The 19,192-nt window shown below is 44.8% G+C and overlaps 1 protein-coding gene and 1 long non-coding RNA gene across 2 annotated transcripts in view; one reads left to right on the forward strand and one right to left on the reverse strand.

The window, feature by feature from the left end:
- Positions 1-2,135, reverse strand: part of LOC134981201 (uncharacterized) — a 38,530-nt gene extending 36,395 nt beyond the window's left edge. Inside the window, exon 1 of the mRNA XM_063948452.1 lies at positions 1,480-2,135. Within this exon, the coding sequence (XP_063804522.1) occupies positions 1,480-1,504 (25 nt within the window). The 5' untranslated portion in view covers positions 1,505-2,135. The remainder of the gene's footprint in view (positions 1-1,479) is intronic.
- Positions 2,136-2,268: 133 nt separating this feature from the next.
- LOC134981204 (uncharacterized) overlaps positions 2,269-19,192 on the forward strand; it is a 40,388-nt gene continuing 23,464 nt past the window's right edge. The window contains exons 1-2 of the long non-coding RNA XR_010190523.1: positions 2,269-2,641; positions 17,918-18,014. This is a non-coding gene — a long non-coding RNA (uncharacterized LOC134981204). The remainder of the gene's footprint in view (positions 2,642-17,917; positions 18,015-19,192) is intronic.

Here is a 19,192-nt window from a genome sequence, read left to right on the forward strand (position 1 = left end):
GTTCTCACCCCCGTCCCTCACAGCTCTCCAAGCCTGACAGCTGAGACGCGCTGCTGCCGGACTGAGCGGCAGCGCGTCTCAGTGACCGCTGGACCGGCCCACGTGGCCATCGGCCCTTCTGGCATCTGCCAGAGGGCCAGTCCGGCCCTGTGTGTGCGTGTGTATGTATATACTGTATAATATATATATATATATATATATATATATACACACACACACACACACACACACATTTATATTGAGGGGAAGAGTTGAGGGGGTAGGGGGCCCCCAGAGATATCAGTGTATGGGGCCCCAAGATTTCTGTTGCCGGCCCTGGGGAGCACTCCTGGGAGGGAGCAGTGTGGCGCTACTCAGCTGTGCCTGCCCAACTCAAGAATCACTCACACTGCATACTGCACAGTGCTGCTCAGTGGAGACCGACCTAGGGGTGGCCATAGGTGGGTTATCCATCGATGGTTACTATTGATGGATAACTTTGATGGTGAGAATTGAAACCCTGGCCCTCATTCCGAGTCGTTCGCTCGTTAAATTTCTTCGCATCGCAGCGGTTTTCCGCTTAGTGCGCATGCGCAATGTTCGCACTGTGACTGCGCCAAGTAAATTTGCTATGAAGTTAGTATTTTTACTCACAGCTTTTTCTTCGCTCCGGCGATCGTAGTGTGATTGACAGGAAATGGGTGTTTCTGGGGGGAAACAGGTCGTTTTATGGGCGTGTGGGAAAAAACGCTACCGTTTCCGGAAAAAACGCAGGAGTGGCTGGAGAAACGGGGGAGTGTCAGGGCGAACGCTGGGTGTGTTTGTGACGTCAAACCAGGAACCACAAGCACTGAACTGATCGCAGATGCCGAGTAAGTGTGGAGCTACTCAGAAACTGCTAAGAAGTTTGTAATCGCAATATTGCGAATACGTCGTTCGCAATTTTAAGAAGCTAAGATTCACTCCCAGTAGGCGGCGGCTTAGCGTGAGCAACTCTGCTAAAATCGCCTTGCGAGCGAACAACTCGGAATGAGGGCCAATATACAAAGCGACCACCTTACTTTAGTATTGAGCACGCAACATTCAACAGCTCCTTACCATCGATGGTAAACGTTCTCCCCATCGATGGTAAACGTAGTTAACATTGGTCATAGACCATCGATGATTTTGAGACATCGATGGTTGATGGCCATCCCTAGACGTAGCAGAGTCAATAATGCTTCATGCAGGGCAGATGAGCAGCGGATCCAGCAGTGTCCGCAGCGCATTACAGAGGAGTGCATGTGCCTCGGCTCCATTCCTCCGCCTGACGCCCCGGCCTCAGCGCTGCGCCTTAGCGGAGGGTAGATGCTAGAACCAACCCTTAGCGGAGGGCTGCGCCATTAGGTGAACGTGGATGATCTGCGCGGCGCACTCCCGGCTGTGCCATACTGGCCGGGGAGGAGGCGCCGGTTCCCGGCTGCGGCTGCTGTAACAGGGCCGGGGGTAGCGGGATCTTACCTATCACCGCGGCGATCACCGGCATCCCGCACCTGCAGCCCCAACACTCGCAGCAGTCCGGAGAAGGGGTGTGTGTGTGTGTGTGTAAGGGGAGGGGCTGCAGCAGCTGACTCCTCCTCCTCCCATTCTCCGGCACTGACAGACCAGGTCTCCTGTAACAAGGGGGCGGAGCCTAGCCGCCTACAATGCCCGCCCCTTCTATTCTCCTGTACCCTATGCTGCAGTAATAGTGGAGAGCTTATACTACAATGTATATACATAAGAGATATATATATATATATATACACACACACACACACACACACACACACACACACACACACACACACACACACACACACACTGTGTATAAACGTTTGCTGTGAGGTAACTGTGACAGGGACTGTGGTGCTGAGTGTCTCAGGGGTTAAAGTGGGCCGGAACGGGGCGGAACTTGCCCGCCCACCATAACTACACACAGCAGCCTGAGGGATCGGCCTCACACAGACACTAGAGCCAACTGCTGCCGCCACCGCCCCGAAACATTACGCTGCGAGCTGCCTGTCAGTCACACACACACACTGTCCGCGCTGAGCGACCCCGCTCGTCTGCCCCTCTCCCTGGCTTCAAGTTCGGCCATGGGCTTCTCATACACCGCCCACCGCGGCCGCGCCTCTCCTCCAGCAGCAGCAGCAGCGTGTCGCAGCCAATCGCTGTTAGTCAGACTGAATGGATGCCGGCCCTCCGCTGATGATTGGCAGCTGACAGGGCACCTGGCCAATCAGCAGCTCACTCCGTCTCTGTGTCTGCCAATCCCAGATGGCGTCGCCGTTGCCGGGAGACAGGAGAAGAACGTGAACGTTGCCAAGAGTTGTAAAAAGGGAATAGTTGGTGGCGTGGATAGTAGAGGTACTATCCCGCTGGCCTAGCTCCTCCCCCTTGTGTTGTGACTCACCTGCCCGGCCTCCACAGCTCTGGTTTAGGTGGAGCTGCCTTCAGTGCCTTACCCTTGATTGAAGTCCTGCGGCCACCCACTCACACGCACGTCCACTGGCATATCTGACTGCGGGGCAGTGGCTGCGGCACTAGTAGATTTCATCATTGTAAATATCCCAACGAGAGCCAGTTTGCTGCAAAATGACAGCACTTAATATAGACTCAAGGCACTTTATTATTGAACAAGGTAATTGACAGTAACTTTTATATCTGTTTTGTAAACATTTAATGTAACAATGCAGCCAAATATTTCTTGTGAACTTATCTTGATGAAAGTCCAGTCTACCTATGGCGGCGATACAGTATGTCAGTGTAGCATCACTAGCAGCATCCCGCGCGATCCAGTCACACATCGTGGAACTGGAACGGCCCATTGTGGGACCCCTACATCACTCCCCTCTCATAGGGACTATGGTTATGTCATAGTGCGGTGCTGAGACTAGGGACAGATCCCCCTGCTGCTGGTTACCGCACTGTGACCGCCCTGGCTGGGGGGCTCCCATGTATACAGGTGATGTGTGCTGAGAGATGACGCAGGGGATAAGTGATGATGTGACTGAGAGATGGCAGAAGTGGGAGATGATGGTGTGCTGACAGATGACACAAGGGGGTAGGTGATGATGTGACTCAGAGACGACACAAGGGGGAGATGATGGTGTGCTGCAGGGCCGTAACTACCTATGGGCCAGCGGTGCCTGGCACACAGTGCAAAAGCCAGAAACCACGGGGGGGGGCCACGACTACCGACACTCTCTGCAGCGATGACCGACGAGGTAAGCCGTGCCCCTTCTCCTGCAATTGCCGCGTTCACCAGCACTGTAGCTGCCTTCCCCTACCGGCACCCCACATATGGCTGCAGCTCCTCCTATCACAGTTAGTGGACGCCCTAAGCCCCGCCCACTTACTTCCTCGTGACCCCCTCCCCCAATGTCTGTCTGCTTGCTGTATGCAGATTACACTTACAGCAGCAGGCAGTGAGAGAGTGCTTCCCATGCGCTCTGATCACCGCTCCCCGCGCCACCCGTCTTGCACTGCAGTGTGTGTAGAGGGACTCCTGGGGGATAGAACAGAAGTCAGCAGCTGAATAGATAAGTAAGCAGTGCAACACACACTCTCACTCTTTCTCTCTTTATACACACACACACACACACACACAATCTTTCCACACATATACACACACTCTCTCTCCCCTCTACTTACCTAGCTAGCGTAATGTGTATAAGGGGCTCTTCTGTGGTGTAACATATATAAGGTGACTGATGGACAGACGCTGCTGCTGCGCTGTGTAATGTGACTGACGCTACTGTGTGGTGTAATGTGACTGACTGACGCTACTGTGTGGTGTAATGTGACTGACTGACGCTACTGTGTGGTGTAATGTATGTGACTGACGCTACTGTGTGGTGCAATGTGACTGACTGACGCTACTGTGTGGTGTAATGTGACTGACTGACCCTACTGTGTGGTGTAATGTGACTGACGCTACTGTGTGGTGTAATGTGACTGACTGACACTACTGTGCGGTGTAATGTGACTGACTGACGCTACTGTGTGGTGTAATATGACTGACTGACACTACTGTGCGGTGTAATGTGACTGACTGACGCTACTGTGTGGTGTAATGTGACTGACTGACGCTACTGTGTGGTGTAATGTGACTGACTGACGCTACTGTGCAGTGTAATGTGACTGACTGATGCTACTGTGTGGTGTAATGTCAAAACAAAAAACAGCAACAGACGAGCGCCTAATCATCAAATAAAAATTAAAAGCCAATGCGTGTTACATAGAATTAAATTATCACAATTGTATGTTCCTGATAGTCTGCGCTTGCCGGAATACTATGTGTAGTATTGTGGTGATAGCATAGAAAAAGAACAAGCGGCTGCGCTGAATATCAGGAACGAAACATAATGTACAGAGAGCCAACGTAAAAGATAAAAATGTTTATTAATAAAACATATAAAAAGATTAATTATCAAATAACCGGTGAATAATATATATATATATATATATATATATATATATATATATATATATAAGAACATTCACTAGACGTGAACTGGTGGTATGTTGTAAGTTGTAATAACTCAGCTTTTTGGGGTGAAAAGTTCCGAGTTCCACTTGTTAGATAATTGATAGGTACGGAATCCTAATAGATTACAAGTCCCTCAGTTGAAATTGATATTCAATACCTCGAATCCTAATAGATTACAAGTCCCTCAGTTGAAATTGATATTCAATACCTTTCCAAAATGGGCTGGTAAGAGCCGAGCGTCCTCGGCTTCAATGTCCTGCAATGCCCATATACGCTGTGAAGCGGAAAGGAATGGACCGTCTCTCTCACGTGGCGGCGTGTGCGCTGAAGCCGCTGATGTCGGATGCTGTAGACGGAGGGTGCAGCGGGGACCAAGGAGCACCTGGAAGATTTCACCTGAGCTGAGTGTGGATAGGGGCGGGTCCTGACGCGTTTCGTCACGTTCACGTGACTTTCTCAAAGGTAGATACCTGCCTCCTAGGTCATCCGGTATTTAAAGGCTGAGTTGATTAGTGTGGACAGGTGAATGTCATCAGCAATGTTAAAAACAATAAAGATGCAAGAAACGAAGGCTCTCATGTACTAACACATAACATTATATATAGTTGGCAGAAATGACTAAAAAAAGATACATTTATAATTGACTTGTTGGTGTCAGAGAAAGGTGTACATTTAATATGGTTATACTTTATATTGTAGTAGATAGTAAGCCATTGAAAATAATGGTTTCAGTTCAGGTGTCATGACAGGTGTATTGATTCACAACAAATTAGATCACCTGCTAGCTTCACCTATAATGAATGGCAGACATTTATCACAAGGTTCACTGGACAAATATTGTTATCCGTATATGTACTAGTGGTGCCGTTTTAGGTTAAGAGAAGTTTAATCAAAGGGAAAAAAAATATATCTATTTATATAGATCACCTCTGCATAAAAAATCGGACCGAGAGGGAAAACTTTTAAATATTAGTATAGACATGATTCGAACTCTAGGATTCAAAACTAATGCTAGTCTCTCCTCTAACCTAATACACCACTGAGTCTGAGGTTTATATAGGAGACAGACTGAGAGATAAAAATCGGACCGAGATGGAAAACTTTTAAATATTAGTATAGACATGATTCGAACTCTAGGATTCAAAACTAATGCTAGTCTGTCCTCTAACCTGATGCACCACTGAGTCTGAGGTTTATATAGGAGACAGACTGAGAGATAAAAATCGGACCGAGATGGAAAACTTTTAAATATTAGTATAGACATGATTCAAACTCTAGGATTCAAAACTAATGCTAGTCTGTCCTCTAACCTGACGCACCACTGAGTCTAAAGTTTATATAGAAGACAGACTGAGAGATAAACAGTAATTTGCTTGTTTCAATATATTATAACAAAGGTGAGGGTAGTCTAACAAATGGATATCTCATATAGAAGGACATATTCCAAATTCTATAGATGAATCTAATTAGTGATTAAAACATCCTTTGTATGCAACATCGTTATCAAATATAATAAATATATCTTCTTTGTTGTGCTATATTTATAATGAATAAATGATGTAACTAAAAAATAAAGGATAAATATAAACAAAAGAAAAGGAAAAATATAAACAAAAAAATGGGAAAAAAGGACAGTCCTACATACTAGAATGATAATATATTGCAGATGGACTTCCTTCATCAAACTCTGGATCTTTCAGGGAATCATCACCAGACAAATGATACCAAAGTATGTATTCATAATACAGATGTTTTATTTCATATAGATATGCACTGTAGGGTTGGAAGAGGGGGGAGATAGTTTCTATACTTGAAATTATTGAACAATCTGCACAGATGTTACTGAAATGTGATATAAGGAGAGTCGAAATCGATTTTCATGAAAGATCAAATTCTATACTTTCATTGAGCCCTTCCGGTGTAAGTGTTCTTAATTTATGTATCCAATAATTTTCCCTAAGACATAGTTTTCTATATCTATCTCCCCCCCGTATTGTGGGTTTGATGAGCTCTATACCCACTAGTTGGATGTCATCCGGATTTTTATGATGCTTTTCTAAAAAATGTCTGGAGACACTATGAAATATTAGGCCCTTTTGGATGTTACGTCTATGCTCAAGGAACCTCGTCCTGAGTTTGCGAGTTGTTCTACCTACATACATTAGGTTACATTTACAAACCAATATATAAATAACAAAGGAACTGTTACAATTGATATGAGAACATATCTCAAATTCAGATGAATCTGAGGAACCGAAGCTTTTTGTGTTATTCTGAATATATGAACATGTGATACATTTTTTAGCACCACATTTAAAACACCCTACTATTTTCGGGAGCCACTGTATATTGCCAGCTGATGTTGAACTCTCATTAGTGAGTCTTCTGTCAACAAAGAGGCTTGGGGCTAGTTGTTGTTGTAAATTATTTGATTTTCTAAAGATCACTGAGGGGGTATCTTTAAGTTCAGATCGAAGGATCTGATCTGTAAGGAGAATAGAGTAATTATTGTAGATGATGTTTCTAATCTTAGAAGAAGCATAGTTAAACTGTGACATGAAATGTGGCTGGTCTTGTGCAAATTTACATATATGGGTTTTTGTTTTCAAAAGATCCCTTCTATCTAAAGCATCCGTTCTCTCCCGTGCTGTTTCAATCAATCTTGCTGGATAGCCACGATTACAGAAGGATTTAGATAATTCATCCGCTTGTAGTTGGAAGTCCACTCTATTACTGCAATTACGTTTTATGCGTCTAAATTGTCCATAAGGGACATTGTTCAACCATGATTTGTGGTGTGAACTACTGTAGTGAATAAAGTTTAAAGTGTCTACCTCCTTACGAAACGTTTTTGTGGATATATTGCCCTCAATAATATCAAGTGAAATATCCAAAAAAGTGATGGATGATTGGTGCGCAGTACCAGTGAAAATAAGAATTTACTTACCGATAATTCTATTTCTCGTAGTCCGTAGTGGATGCTGGGGACTCCGTCAGGACCATGGGGATTAGCGGCTCCGCAGGAGACAGGGCACAAAAGTAAAAGCTTTAGGATCAGGTGGTGTGCACTGGCTCCTCCCCCTATGACCCTCCTCCAAGCCTCAGTTAGGATACTGTGCCCGGACGAGCGTACACAATAAGGAAGGATTTTGAATCCCGGGTAAGACTCATACCAGCCACACCAATCACACTGTACAACCTGTGATCTAAACCCAGTTAACAGCATGATAACAGCGGAGCCTCTGAAAAGATGGCTCACAACAATAATAACCCGATTTTTGTAACAATAACTATGTACAAGTATTGCAGACAATCCGCACTTGGGATGGGCGCCCAGCATCCACTACGGACTACGAGAAATAGAATTATCGGTAAGTAAATTCTTATTTTCTCTGACGTCCTAAGTGGATGCTGGGGACTCCGTCAGGACCATGGGGATTATACCAAAGCTCCCAAACGGGCGGGAGAGTGCGGATGACTCTGCAGCACCGAATGAGAGAACTCCAGGTCCTCCTCAGTCAGGGTGTGCCCCTGACCAAGTAGCAGCTCGGCAAAGTTGTAAAGCCGAGACCCCTCGGGCAGCCGCCCAAGATGAGCCCACCTTCCTTGTGGAATGGGCATTTACATATTTTGGCTGTGGCAGGCCTGCCACAGAATGTGCAAGCTGAATTGTACTACACATCCAACTAGCAATCGTCTGCTTAGAAGCAAGAGCACCCAGTTTTTTGGGTGCATACAGGATAACAGCAAGTCAGTTTTCCTGACTCCAGCCGTCCTGGAAACCTATATTTTCAGGGCCCTGACAACATCTAGCAACTTGGAGTCCTCCAAGTCCCTAGTAGCCGCAGGTTCCACAATAAGCTGGTTCAGGTGAAACACTGACACCACCTTAGGGAGAAACTGGGGACGAGTCCGCAGCTCTGCCCTGTCCGAATGGACAATCAGATATGGGCTTTTGTGAGACAAAGCCGCGAATTCTGACACTCGCCTGGCCGAGGCCAGGGCCAACAGCATGGTCACTTTCCATGTGAGATATTTCAAATCCACAGATTTGAGCGGTTTAAACCAATGTGATTTGAGGAATCCCAGAACTACGTTGAGATCCCACAGTGCCACTGGAGACACAAAAGGGGGGTTGTATATGCAGTACTCCCTTGACAAACTTCTGGACTTCAGGAACTGAAGCCAATTCTTTCTGGAAGAAAATCGACAGGGCCGACAATTGAACCTTAATGGACCCCAATTTGAGGCCCATAGACACTCCTGTTTGCAGGAAATGCAGGAATCGACCGAGTTGAAATTTCTTCTTGGGGTCTTCCTGGCCTCACACCACGCAACATATTTTCGCCACATGTGGTGATAATGTTGTGCGGTCACCTCCTTCCTGGCTTTGACCAGGGTAGGAATGACCTCTTCCGGAATGCCTTTTTCCCTTAGGATCCGGCGTTCAACCGCCATGCCGTCAAACGCAGCCGCGGTAAGTCTTGGAACAGACATGGTACTTGCTGAAGCAAGTCCCTTCTTAGCGGCAGAGGCCATGAGTCCTCTGTGAGCATCTCTTGAAGTCCTGGGTACCAAGTCCTTCTTGGCCAATCCGGAGCCACGAGTATAGTTCTTACTCCTCTACGTCTTATAATTCTCAATACCTTGGGTATGAGAAGCAGAGGAGGGAACACATACACCGACTGGTACACCCACGGTGTTACCAGAACGTCCACAGCTATTGCCTGAGGGTCTCTTGACCTGGCGCAATACCTGTCCAGTTTTTTGTTCAGGCGGGACGCCATCATGTCCACCTTTGGTCTTTCCCAACGGTTCACAATCATGTGGAAGACTTCCCTATGAAGTCCCCACTCTCCCGGGTGGAGGTCGTGCCTGCTGAGGAAGTCTGCTTCCCAGTTGTCCACTCCCGGAATGAACACTGCTGACAGTGCTATCACATGATTTTCCGCCCAGCGAAAAATCCTTGCAGTTTCTGCCATTGCCCTCCTGCTTCTTGTGCCGCCCTGTCTGTTTACGTGGGCGACTGCCGTGATGTTGTCCCACTGGATCAATACCGGCTGACCTTGAAGCAGAGGTCTTGCTAAGCTTAGAGCATTGTAAATTGCCCTTAGCTCCAGTATATTTATGTGGAGAAAAGTCTCCAGACTTGATCACACTCCCTGGAAATTTTTTTTCCCCTGTGTGACTGCTCCCCAGCCTCTCAGGCTGGCCTCCGTGGTCACCAGCATCCAATCCTGAATGCCGAATCTGCGGCCCTCTAGAAGATGAGCACTCTGTAACCACCCCAGGAGAGACACCCTTGTCCTTGGAGATAGGGTTATCCGCTGATGCATCTGAAGATGCGATCCGGACCATTTGTCCAGCAGATCCCACTGAAAAGTTCTTGCGTGGAATCTGCCGAATGAAATCGCTTCGTAATAAGCCACCATTTTTCCCAGGACTCTTGTGCAATGATGCACTGACACTTTTCCTGGTTTTAGGAGGTTCCTGACTAGCTCGGATAACTCCCTGGCTTTCTCCTCCGGGAGAAACACCTTTTTCTGGACTGTGTCCAGAATCATCCCTCGGAACAGCAGACGTGTCGTCGGAAACGGCTGCGATTTTGGAATATTTAGAATCCACCCGTGCTGTCGTAGAACTACTTGAGATAGTGCTACTCCGACTTCCAACTGTTCTCTGGACCTTGCCCTTATCAGGAGATCGTCCAAGTAAGGGATAATTAAGACGCCTTTTCTTTGAAGAAGAATCATCATTTCGGCCATTACTTTGGTAAAGACCCGGGGTGCCGTGGACAATCCAAACGGCAGCGTCTGAAACTGATAGTGACAGTTCCGTACCACGAACCTGAGGTACCCTTGGTGAGAAGGGCAATTTTGGACATGGAGGTAAGCATCCTTGATGTCCAGGGACACCATATAGTCCCCTTCTTCCTGGTTCGCTATCACTGCTCTGAGTGACTCCATCTTGATTTGAACCTTTGTATGTAAGTGTTCAAAGATTTCCGATTTAGAATAGGTCTCACCGAGCCGTCTGGCTTCAGTACCACAATATAGTGTGGAATAATACCCCTTTCCTTGTTGTAGGAGGGGTACTTTGATTATCACCTGCTGGGAATACAGCTTGTGAATTGTTTCCAATACTGCCTCCCTGTCGGAGGAAGACGTTGGTAAAGCAGACATCAGGAGCCTGCGAGGGGGAGACGTCTCGAATTTCCAATCTGTACCCCTGGGATACTACTTGTAAGATCCAGGGGTCCACTTGCGAGTGAGCCCACTACGCGCTGAAACTCTTGAGACGACCCCCCACCGCACCTGAGTCCGCTTGTACGGCCCCAGCGTCATGCTGAGGACTTGGCAGAAGCGGTGGAGGGCTTCTGTTCCTGGGAATGGGCTGCCTGCTGCAGTCTTCTTCCCTTTCCTCTATCCCTGGGCAGATATGACTGGCCTTTTGCCCGCTTGCCTTTATGGGGCTGAAAGGACTGAGGCTGAAAAGACGGTGTCTTTTTCTGCTGAGATGTGACTTGGGGTAAAAAAGGTGGATTTTCCAGCTGTTGCCGTGGCCACCAGGTCCGATGGACCGACCCCAAATAACTCCTCCCCTTTATACGGCAATACTTCCATGTGCCGTTTGGAATCTGCATCACCTGACCACTGTCGTGTCCATAAAACAAAACTTTTACTCTAAGCAGCTCTTTAGGAGAGCCACCTAGATTGCACCCTTCTCGGCCGGGCACAAAAATCTAACTGAGGCTTGGAGGAGGGTCATAGGGGGAGGAGCCAGTGCACACCACCTGATCCTAAAGCTTTTACTTTTGTGCCCTGTCTCCTGCGGAGCCGCTAATCCCCATGGTCCTGACGGAGTCCCCAGCATCCACTTAGGACGTCAGAGAAAATTAAATTATAACTATTGTTATTCAAAGAGGTGATGAGATCAGAAGATGAAGATATATCACCATCAAAGATAAAAAACATGTCATCTATGTAACGGCCATAGTAGACGAGGTCCGCGCCACAGCTCCGCCCCCACACATGCTCCTCCTCAAAGGCACCCATGTATAGGTTAGCGAAGCTTGGCGCGAACCTCGTCCCCATGGCCGTCCCAAGTATCTGTAAATAATATTCCTTATTAAATACAAAAAAATTGTGAGATAATATAAAATTGATTGAGTCCAGTATGAATTTTTGTAACTCTGAATCAATCATACTAGTTTTGGAGAGAGATTCTGCTATAGATAGACCTCTCTTATGCGGAATATTAGAGTATAATGCCTGCACATCGCAGGTCATAAAGAAATAGGAACTTTTCCAACTAAGAATTTGACTAAACGTAAACTTGATGGTACACCGATTCTGTTAGATGATCAAGATAGAGTAGGCATAGATATGCTGGAATCCCTACTTCTTGAAAACAATACTGTAGATTCTGGGGTACAGATCTATAATCAAAGTCGTACCAATGAACGTAATCTTAAATTTAGAAATAAATCGCAATTCTATCCACTACATCATAGGAGCCCAGCCATTGATATATTTTACAAGAAAACACTGGATGACTTTAATAGTCTATGTAAGAAAGAATCAAAAAGATTCAAATATAGACATAATCTAACAGTTCAGGAGAGATTAGCTTTACAAAAACTTGCCAATGACCCCTCCCCTGTCATTAAGTCGGCAGACAAGGGAGGAGGCATTGTCATTCAAAACACTGAGGATTATTTGACAGAGGCTTTCAGACAACTTAACGATAGGAATACATATGTTAAATTATCCTCCAATCCTGCACATGATTTTCACAGATCACTAACTATTATAGTTAAAGATGCCTTGGATAAAGGCATTATATCCAAGGAAGAATTTAGATATTTGATTCCCACACACCCTGTCACTCCTACTTATTATCATTTACCCAAAATTCACAAATCACTCACTGCACCCCCTGGTCGGCCAATTATCTCTGGTGTTGGGTCCCTCACTTCTAATTTATCACACTTTGTTGGTTATTTTTTACAGCCACTTGCCTCTTCTTTACGTTCTCACATCAGGGATACTACATGTTTTCTAAATGATATCTCAAACATTAATTGGAAAAGTTCCTATTTCTTTACGACCTGCGATGTGCAGGCATTATACTCTAATATTCCGCATAAGAGAGGTCTATCTACGATAGCAGAATCTCTCTCCAAAACTAGTATGATTGATTCAGAGTTACAAAAATTCATACTGGACTCAATCAATTTTATATTATCTCACAATTTTTTTGTATTTAATAAGGAATATTATTTACAGATACTTGGGACGGCCATGGGGACAAGGTTCGCGCCAAGCTTCGCTAACCTATACCTGGGTGCCTTTGAGGAGGAGCATGTGTGGGGGCGGAGCTGTGGCGCGGACCTCGTCTACTATGGCCGTTACATAGATGACATGTTTTTTATCTTTGATGGTGATATATCTCATCACCTCTTTGAATAACAATAGTTATAATTTAATTTTCACTGGTACTGCGCACCAATCATCCATCACTTTTTTGGATATTTCACTTGATATTATTGAGGGCAATATATCCACAAAAACGTTTCGTAAGGAGGTAGACACTTTAAACTTTATTCACTACAGTAGTTCACACCACAAATCATGGTTGAACAATGTCCCTTATGGACAATTTAGACGCATAAAACGTAATTGCAGTAATAGAGTGGACTTCCAACTACAAGCGGATGAATTATCTAAATCCTTCTGTAATCGTGGCTATCCAGCAAGATTGATTGAAACAGCACGGGAGAGAATGGATGCTTTAGATAGAAGGGATCTTTTGAAAACAAAAACCCATATATGTAAATTTGCACAAGACCAGCCACATTTCATGTCACAGTTTAACTATGCTTCTTCTAAGATTAGAAACATCATCTACAATAATTACTCTATTCTCCTTACAGATCAGATCCTTCGATCTGAACTTAAAGATACCCCCTCAGTGATCTTTAGAAAATCAAATAATTTACAACAACAACTAGCCCCAAGCCTCTTTGTTGACAGAAGACTCACTAATGAGAGTTCAACATCAGCTGGCAATATACAGTGGCTCCCGAAAATAGTAGGGTGTTTTAAATGTGGTGCTAAAAAATGTATCACATGTTCATATATTCAGAATAACACAAAAAGCTTTGGTTCCTCAGATTCATCTGAATTTGAGATATGTTCTCATATCAATTGTAACAGTTCCTTTGTTATTTATATATTGGTTTGTAAATGTAACCTAATGTATGTAGGTAGAACAACTCGCAAACTCAGAACGAGGTTCCTTGAGCATAGACGTAACATCCAAAAGGGCCTAATATTTCATAGTGTCTCCAGACATTTTTTAGAAAAGCATCATAAAGATCCGGATGACATCCAACTAGTGGGTATAGAGCTCATCAAACCCACAATACGGGGGGGGAGATAGATATAGAAAACTATGTCTTAGGGAAAATTATTGGATACATAAATTAAGAACACTTACACCGGAAGGGCTCAATGAAAGTATAGAATTTGATCTTTCATGAAAATCGATTTCGACTCTCCTTATATCACATTTGAGTAACATCTGTGCAGATTGTTCAATAATTTCAAGTATAGAAACTATCTCCCCCCTCTTCCAACCCTACAGTGCATATCTATATGAAATAAAACATCTGTATTATGAATACATACTTTGGTATCATTTGTCTGGTGATGATTCCCTGAAAGATCCAGAGTTTGATGAAGGAAGTCCATCTGCAATATATTATCATTCTTGTATGTAGGACTGTCCTTTTTTCCCATTTTTTTGTTTATATTATTCCTTTTCTTTTGTTTATATTTATCCTTTATTTTTTAGTTACATCATTTATTCATTATAAATATAGCACAACAAAGAAGATATATTTATTATATTTGATAACGATGTTGCATACAAAGGATGTTTTAATCACTAATTAGATTCATCTATAGAATTTGGAATATGTCCTTCTATATGAGATATCCATTTGTTAGACTACCCTCACCTTTGTTATAATATATTGAAACAAGCAAATTACTGTGTTTATCTCTCAGTCTGTCTTCCATATAAACCTCAGACTCAGTGGTGCATCAGGTTAGAGGACAGACTAGCATTAGTTTTGAATCCTAGAGTTCGAATCATGTCTATACTAATATTTAAAAGTTTTCCATCTCGGTCCGATTTTTATCTCTCAGTCTGTCTTCTATATAAACCTCAGACTCAGTGGTGTATTAGGTTAGAGGACAGACTAGCATTAGTTTTGAATCCTAGAGTTCGAATCATGTCTATACTAATATTTAAAAGTTTTCCATCTCGGTCCGATTTTTATCTCTCAGTCTGTCTCCTATATAAACCTCAGACTCAGTGGTGCATCAGGTTAGAGGACAGACTAGCATTAGTTTTGAATCCTAGAGTTCGAATCATGTCTATACTAATATTTAAAAGTTTTCCCTCTCTGTCCGATTTTTTATCTCTCAGTCTGTCTTCTATATAAACCTCAGACTCAGTGGTGCATTAGGTTAGAGGACAGACTAGCATTAGTTTTGAATCCTAGAGTTCGAATCATGTCTATACTAATATTTAAAAGTTTTCCCTCTCGGTCCGATTTTTTATGCAGAGGTGATCTATATAAATAGATATATTTTTTTTCCCTTTGATTAAACTTCTCTTAACCTAAAACGGCACCACTAGTACATATACGGATAACAATATTTGTCCAGTGAACCTTGTGATAAATGTCTGCCATTCATTATAGGTGAAGCTAGCAGGTGATCTAATTTGTTGTGAATCAATACACCTGTCATGACACCTGAACTGAAACCATTATTTTCAATGGCTTACTATCTACTACAATATAAAGTATAACCATATTAAATGTACACCTTTCTCTGACACCAACAAGTCAATTATAAATGTATCTTTTTTTAGTCATTTCTGCCAACTATATATAATGTTATGTGTTAGTACATGAGAGCCTTCGTTTCTTGCATCTTTATTGTTTTTAACATTGCTGATGACATTCACCTGTCCACACTAATCAACTCAGCCTTTAAATACCGGATGACCTAGGAGGCAGGTATCTACCTTTGAGAAAGTCACGTGAACGTGACGAAACGCGTCAGGACCCGCCCCTATCCACACTCAGCTCAGGTGAAATCTTCCAGGTGCTCCTTGGTCCCCGCTGCACCCTCCGTCTACAGCATCCGACATCAGCGGCTTCAGCGCACACGCCGCCACGACCGGGTTTTGAGAGAGACGGTCCATTCCTTTCCGCTGCACAGCGTATATGGGCATTGCAGGACATTGAAGCCGAGGACGCTCGGCTCTTACCAGCCCATTTTGGAAAGGTATTGAATATCAATTTCAACTGAGGGACTTGTAATCTATTAGGATTCCATCAGCACACCTGGTACCTATCAATTATCTAACAAGTGGAACTCGGAACTTTTCACCCCAAAAAGCTGAGTTATTACAACTTACAACATACCACCAGTTCACGTCTAGTGAATGTTCTTATATATATATATATATATATATATATATATATATATATATATATATATTATTCACCGGTTATTTGATAATTAATCTTTTTATATGTTTTATTAATAAACATTGTTATCTTTTACGTTGGCTATCTGTACATTATGTTTCGTTCCTGATATTCAGCGCAGCCGCTTGTTCTTTTTCTGTGTGGTGTAATGTGACTGACTGATGCTACTGTGCGGTGTAATGTGACTGACTGACACTACTGTGTGGTGTAATGTGACTGACTGACACTACTGTGCGGTGTAATGTGACTGACTGACGCTACTGTGCGGTGTAATGTGACTGACTGACGCTACTGTGCGGTGTAATGTGACTGACTGATGCTACTGTGCGGTGTAATGTGACTGACTGATGCTACTGTGCGGTGTAATGTGACTGACTGACACTACTGTGTGGTGTAATGTGACTGACTGACACTACTGTGTGGTGTAATGTGACTGACTGACACTACTGTGCGGTGTAATGTGACTGACTGACGCTACTGTGCGGTGTAATGTGACTGACTGACGCTACTGTGTGGTGTAATGTGACTGACTGATGCTACTGTGCGGTGTTATGTGACTGACTGACACTACTGTGTTGTGTAATGTGACTGACTGACACTACTGTGTGGTGTAATGTGACTGACGCTACTGTGTGGTGTAATGTGACTGACTGACGCTACTGTGCGGTGTAATGTGACTGACTGACGCTACTGTGCGGTGTAATGTGACTGACTGACGCCACTGTGCGGTGTAATGTGACTGACTGGCGCTACTGTGCGGTGTAATGTGACTGACGCTACTGTGCGGTGTAATGTGACTGACTGACGCTACTGTGCGGTGTAATGTGACTGACGCTACTGTGCGGTGTAATGTGACTGACTGACGCTACTGTGTGGTGTAATGTGACTGACTGACGCTACTGTGTGGTGTAATGTGACTGACTGACGCTACTGTGTGGTGTAATGTGACTGACTGGCTCTACTGTGTGGTGTAATGTGACTGACTGACGCTACTGTGTGGTGTAATGTGACTGACTGACGCTACTGTGTGGTGTAATGTGACTGACTGACGCTACTGTGCGGTGTAATGTGACTGACTGATACTACTGTGTGGTGTAATGTGACTGACGCTACTGTGCGGTGCAATGTGACTGACTGACGCTACTGTGCGGTGTAATGTGACTGACTGACGCTACTGTGTGGTGTAATGTGACTGACTGGCTCTACTGTGTGGTGTAATGTGACTGACTGACGCTACTGTGTGGTGTAATGTGACTGACCGCTGTTTTTCGCACAGGGCACCAAAATGTCTAGTGACTGCTCTGGCCTGTTTAATGTGTAAAAAAGGGGGACTGCCTGACATAATGTGTAAAAAGGGGGACTCTTCTGCTTAATGTGTAAAAAGGGGGACTCTGCTGCTGCAATGTATAAAAAAGGGGGACTGCAGGTGACTCTGTCTGTTGTAATGTGTACAAAGGGGGACTCTGCCGCCATAATGTGTAAAAGGGAGCTATCTGGCCATGCCCCTTCCCCATGAATCCACACCCCTATATTTTTGGCACACGCCTATGGTGCGCACTGTCTTTGTTTAATATATGGGGGGCGCGGATGCTGTTTCTTGCACACAGCGCTACAATTTCTAGTTACGGCACTGGTGTGCTGAGAGATGACGCAAGGGGTAGGTGATGATGTGACTGAGAGAAGACGCGAGGGGGATATGATGGTGTGCTGAGAGATGATGCAGGAGGTAGTGATGATGTGACTGAGAACGACACGAGGGGGAGATGATAGTGTGGCTGAGAAATGCAGGATGTGAGTCTGGGGGCAACCGCTGTTGTATGATGCTAACCTTGTTAATTTTCCTACACAAACAGGCATCTTCTGGACGATGTGATCTGCTACATGAATAGTGAATACCGACTGAAGACGCTGTCTGACTTAGAGGATACATTTCTTCAGAGGTTCCTTTTGGTATGTGACCACACCCATTTTTTTGCAGCGCACGCCAAAGGCACATGATTTGCTTTGCAGGTCTTTTTGGGAATGGGGGCTCAACTGGGACCACCCATCACCAAATGCCTAGCTTTGCCTATGGGCACTGATACTGTGTGGCGTAATGCGCAAGATGCACTAACGTGTAAGGGGCACTTCTATTGTGTGGGTGTAAAGGTGCATACACACTAGGTGATTTTGAGCTCAAAGTAGCTTACTTTTGGCGTTTTGAGCTACTTTGAGCTAAAAATTGCCTAGTGTGTATGGCGCTGATGCGCTCTTCCACATTATCATCGGCCGTGTGAACCGCTTTTCATAGTCTCCTACTGTTGAAAGTGGTTCACCCCCGTGAAAATCGCTGGACCGGGTGAAAATCGCTCAGTGTGTATGCACCTTTATATGTGAGGGGTAAAACGGAAGAATTATATTTATATGTGAGGGGCACTGCTACTGTGTGGCGTAACGTGCAAGGGTCACTACTGCTGTGTGGCGTAACGTGTAAGGGGCACTACTGCTGTGTGGCGTAACGTGCAATGGTCACTACTGCTGTGTGGCGTAATGTGTAAGGGGCACTACTGCTGTGTGGCATAACTAGAATTGGGTTTACTATTGTGTGGCCATGTCTCTTCCCCATGAGACTATTCCCCCTTTTTAGCACATGTGCCTTCAGAGCACGCTGTCCCTAGTTAAAATATGAGGGCATGGGCACCAATTCTCTTCCTGGCACAGGGCACCAAACTGTCTATACGGCTCTGTTGAAAGCACTGCCTGTAGTGCTGTTCATGCTGCAGGAGTCTCATGTGCTGGTCTGGTTGTGGCCCACACCTGTTGGCGCCATGTTCTCCACCCATACCAAGCCCCTGTCCGTAGGCTGTGGTGGTGCTATGAGGCCAGCAGCACCTCGTGGACCCACCTCTCCCTGCACCCAGTCCATCTAGAACGACATTTACAGGATGAAGCGTTGGCCATACGGGAACCTGATGATCACAGGCATCCCTACTGGTCCTGGCCACTTCTAGTACATCTCCATGGTGATCAGGATAGGAGATACCAATGGTCCCTCCTGCAAGCTGCTTCTTAGTCACAGGCAGATACATGTTTATGATATGGTTGACCATCAACTTCTCCACCACCAGTGGCCAATGGTTTTGATCCAT

The sequence above is a fragment of the Pseudophryne corroboree genome, chromosome 12, assembly GCF_028390025.1.
Source record: "Pseudophryne corroboree isolate aPseCor3 chromosome 12, aPseCor3.hap2, whole genome shotgun sequence".
Classification (NCBI taxonomy): Eukaryota; Metazoa; Chordata; class Amphibia; order Anura; family Myobatrachidae; genus Pseudophryne; species Pseudophryne corroboree.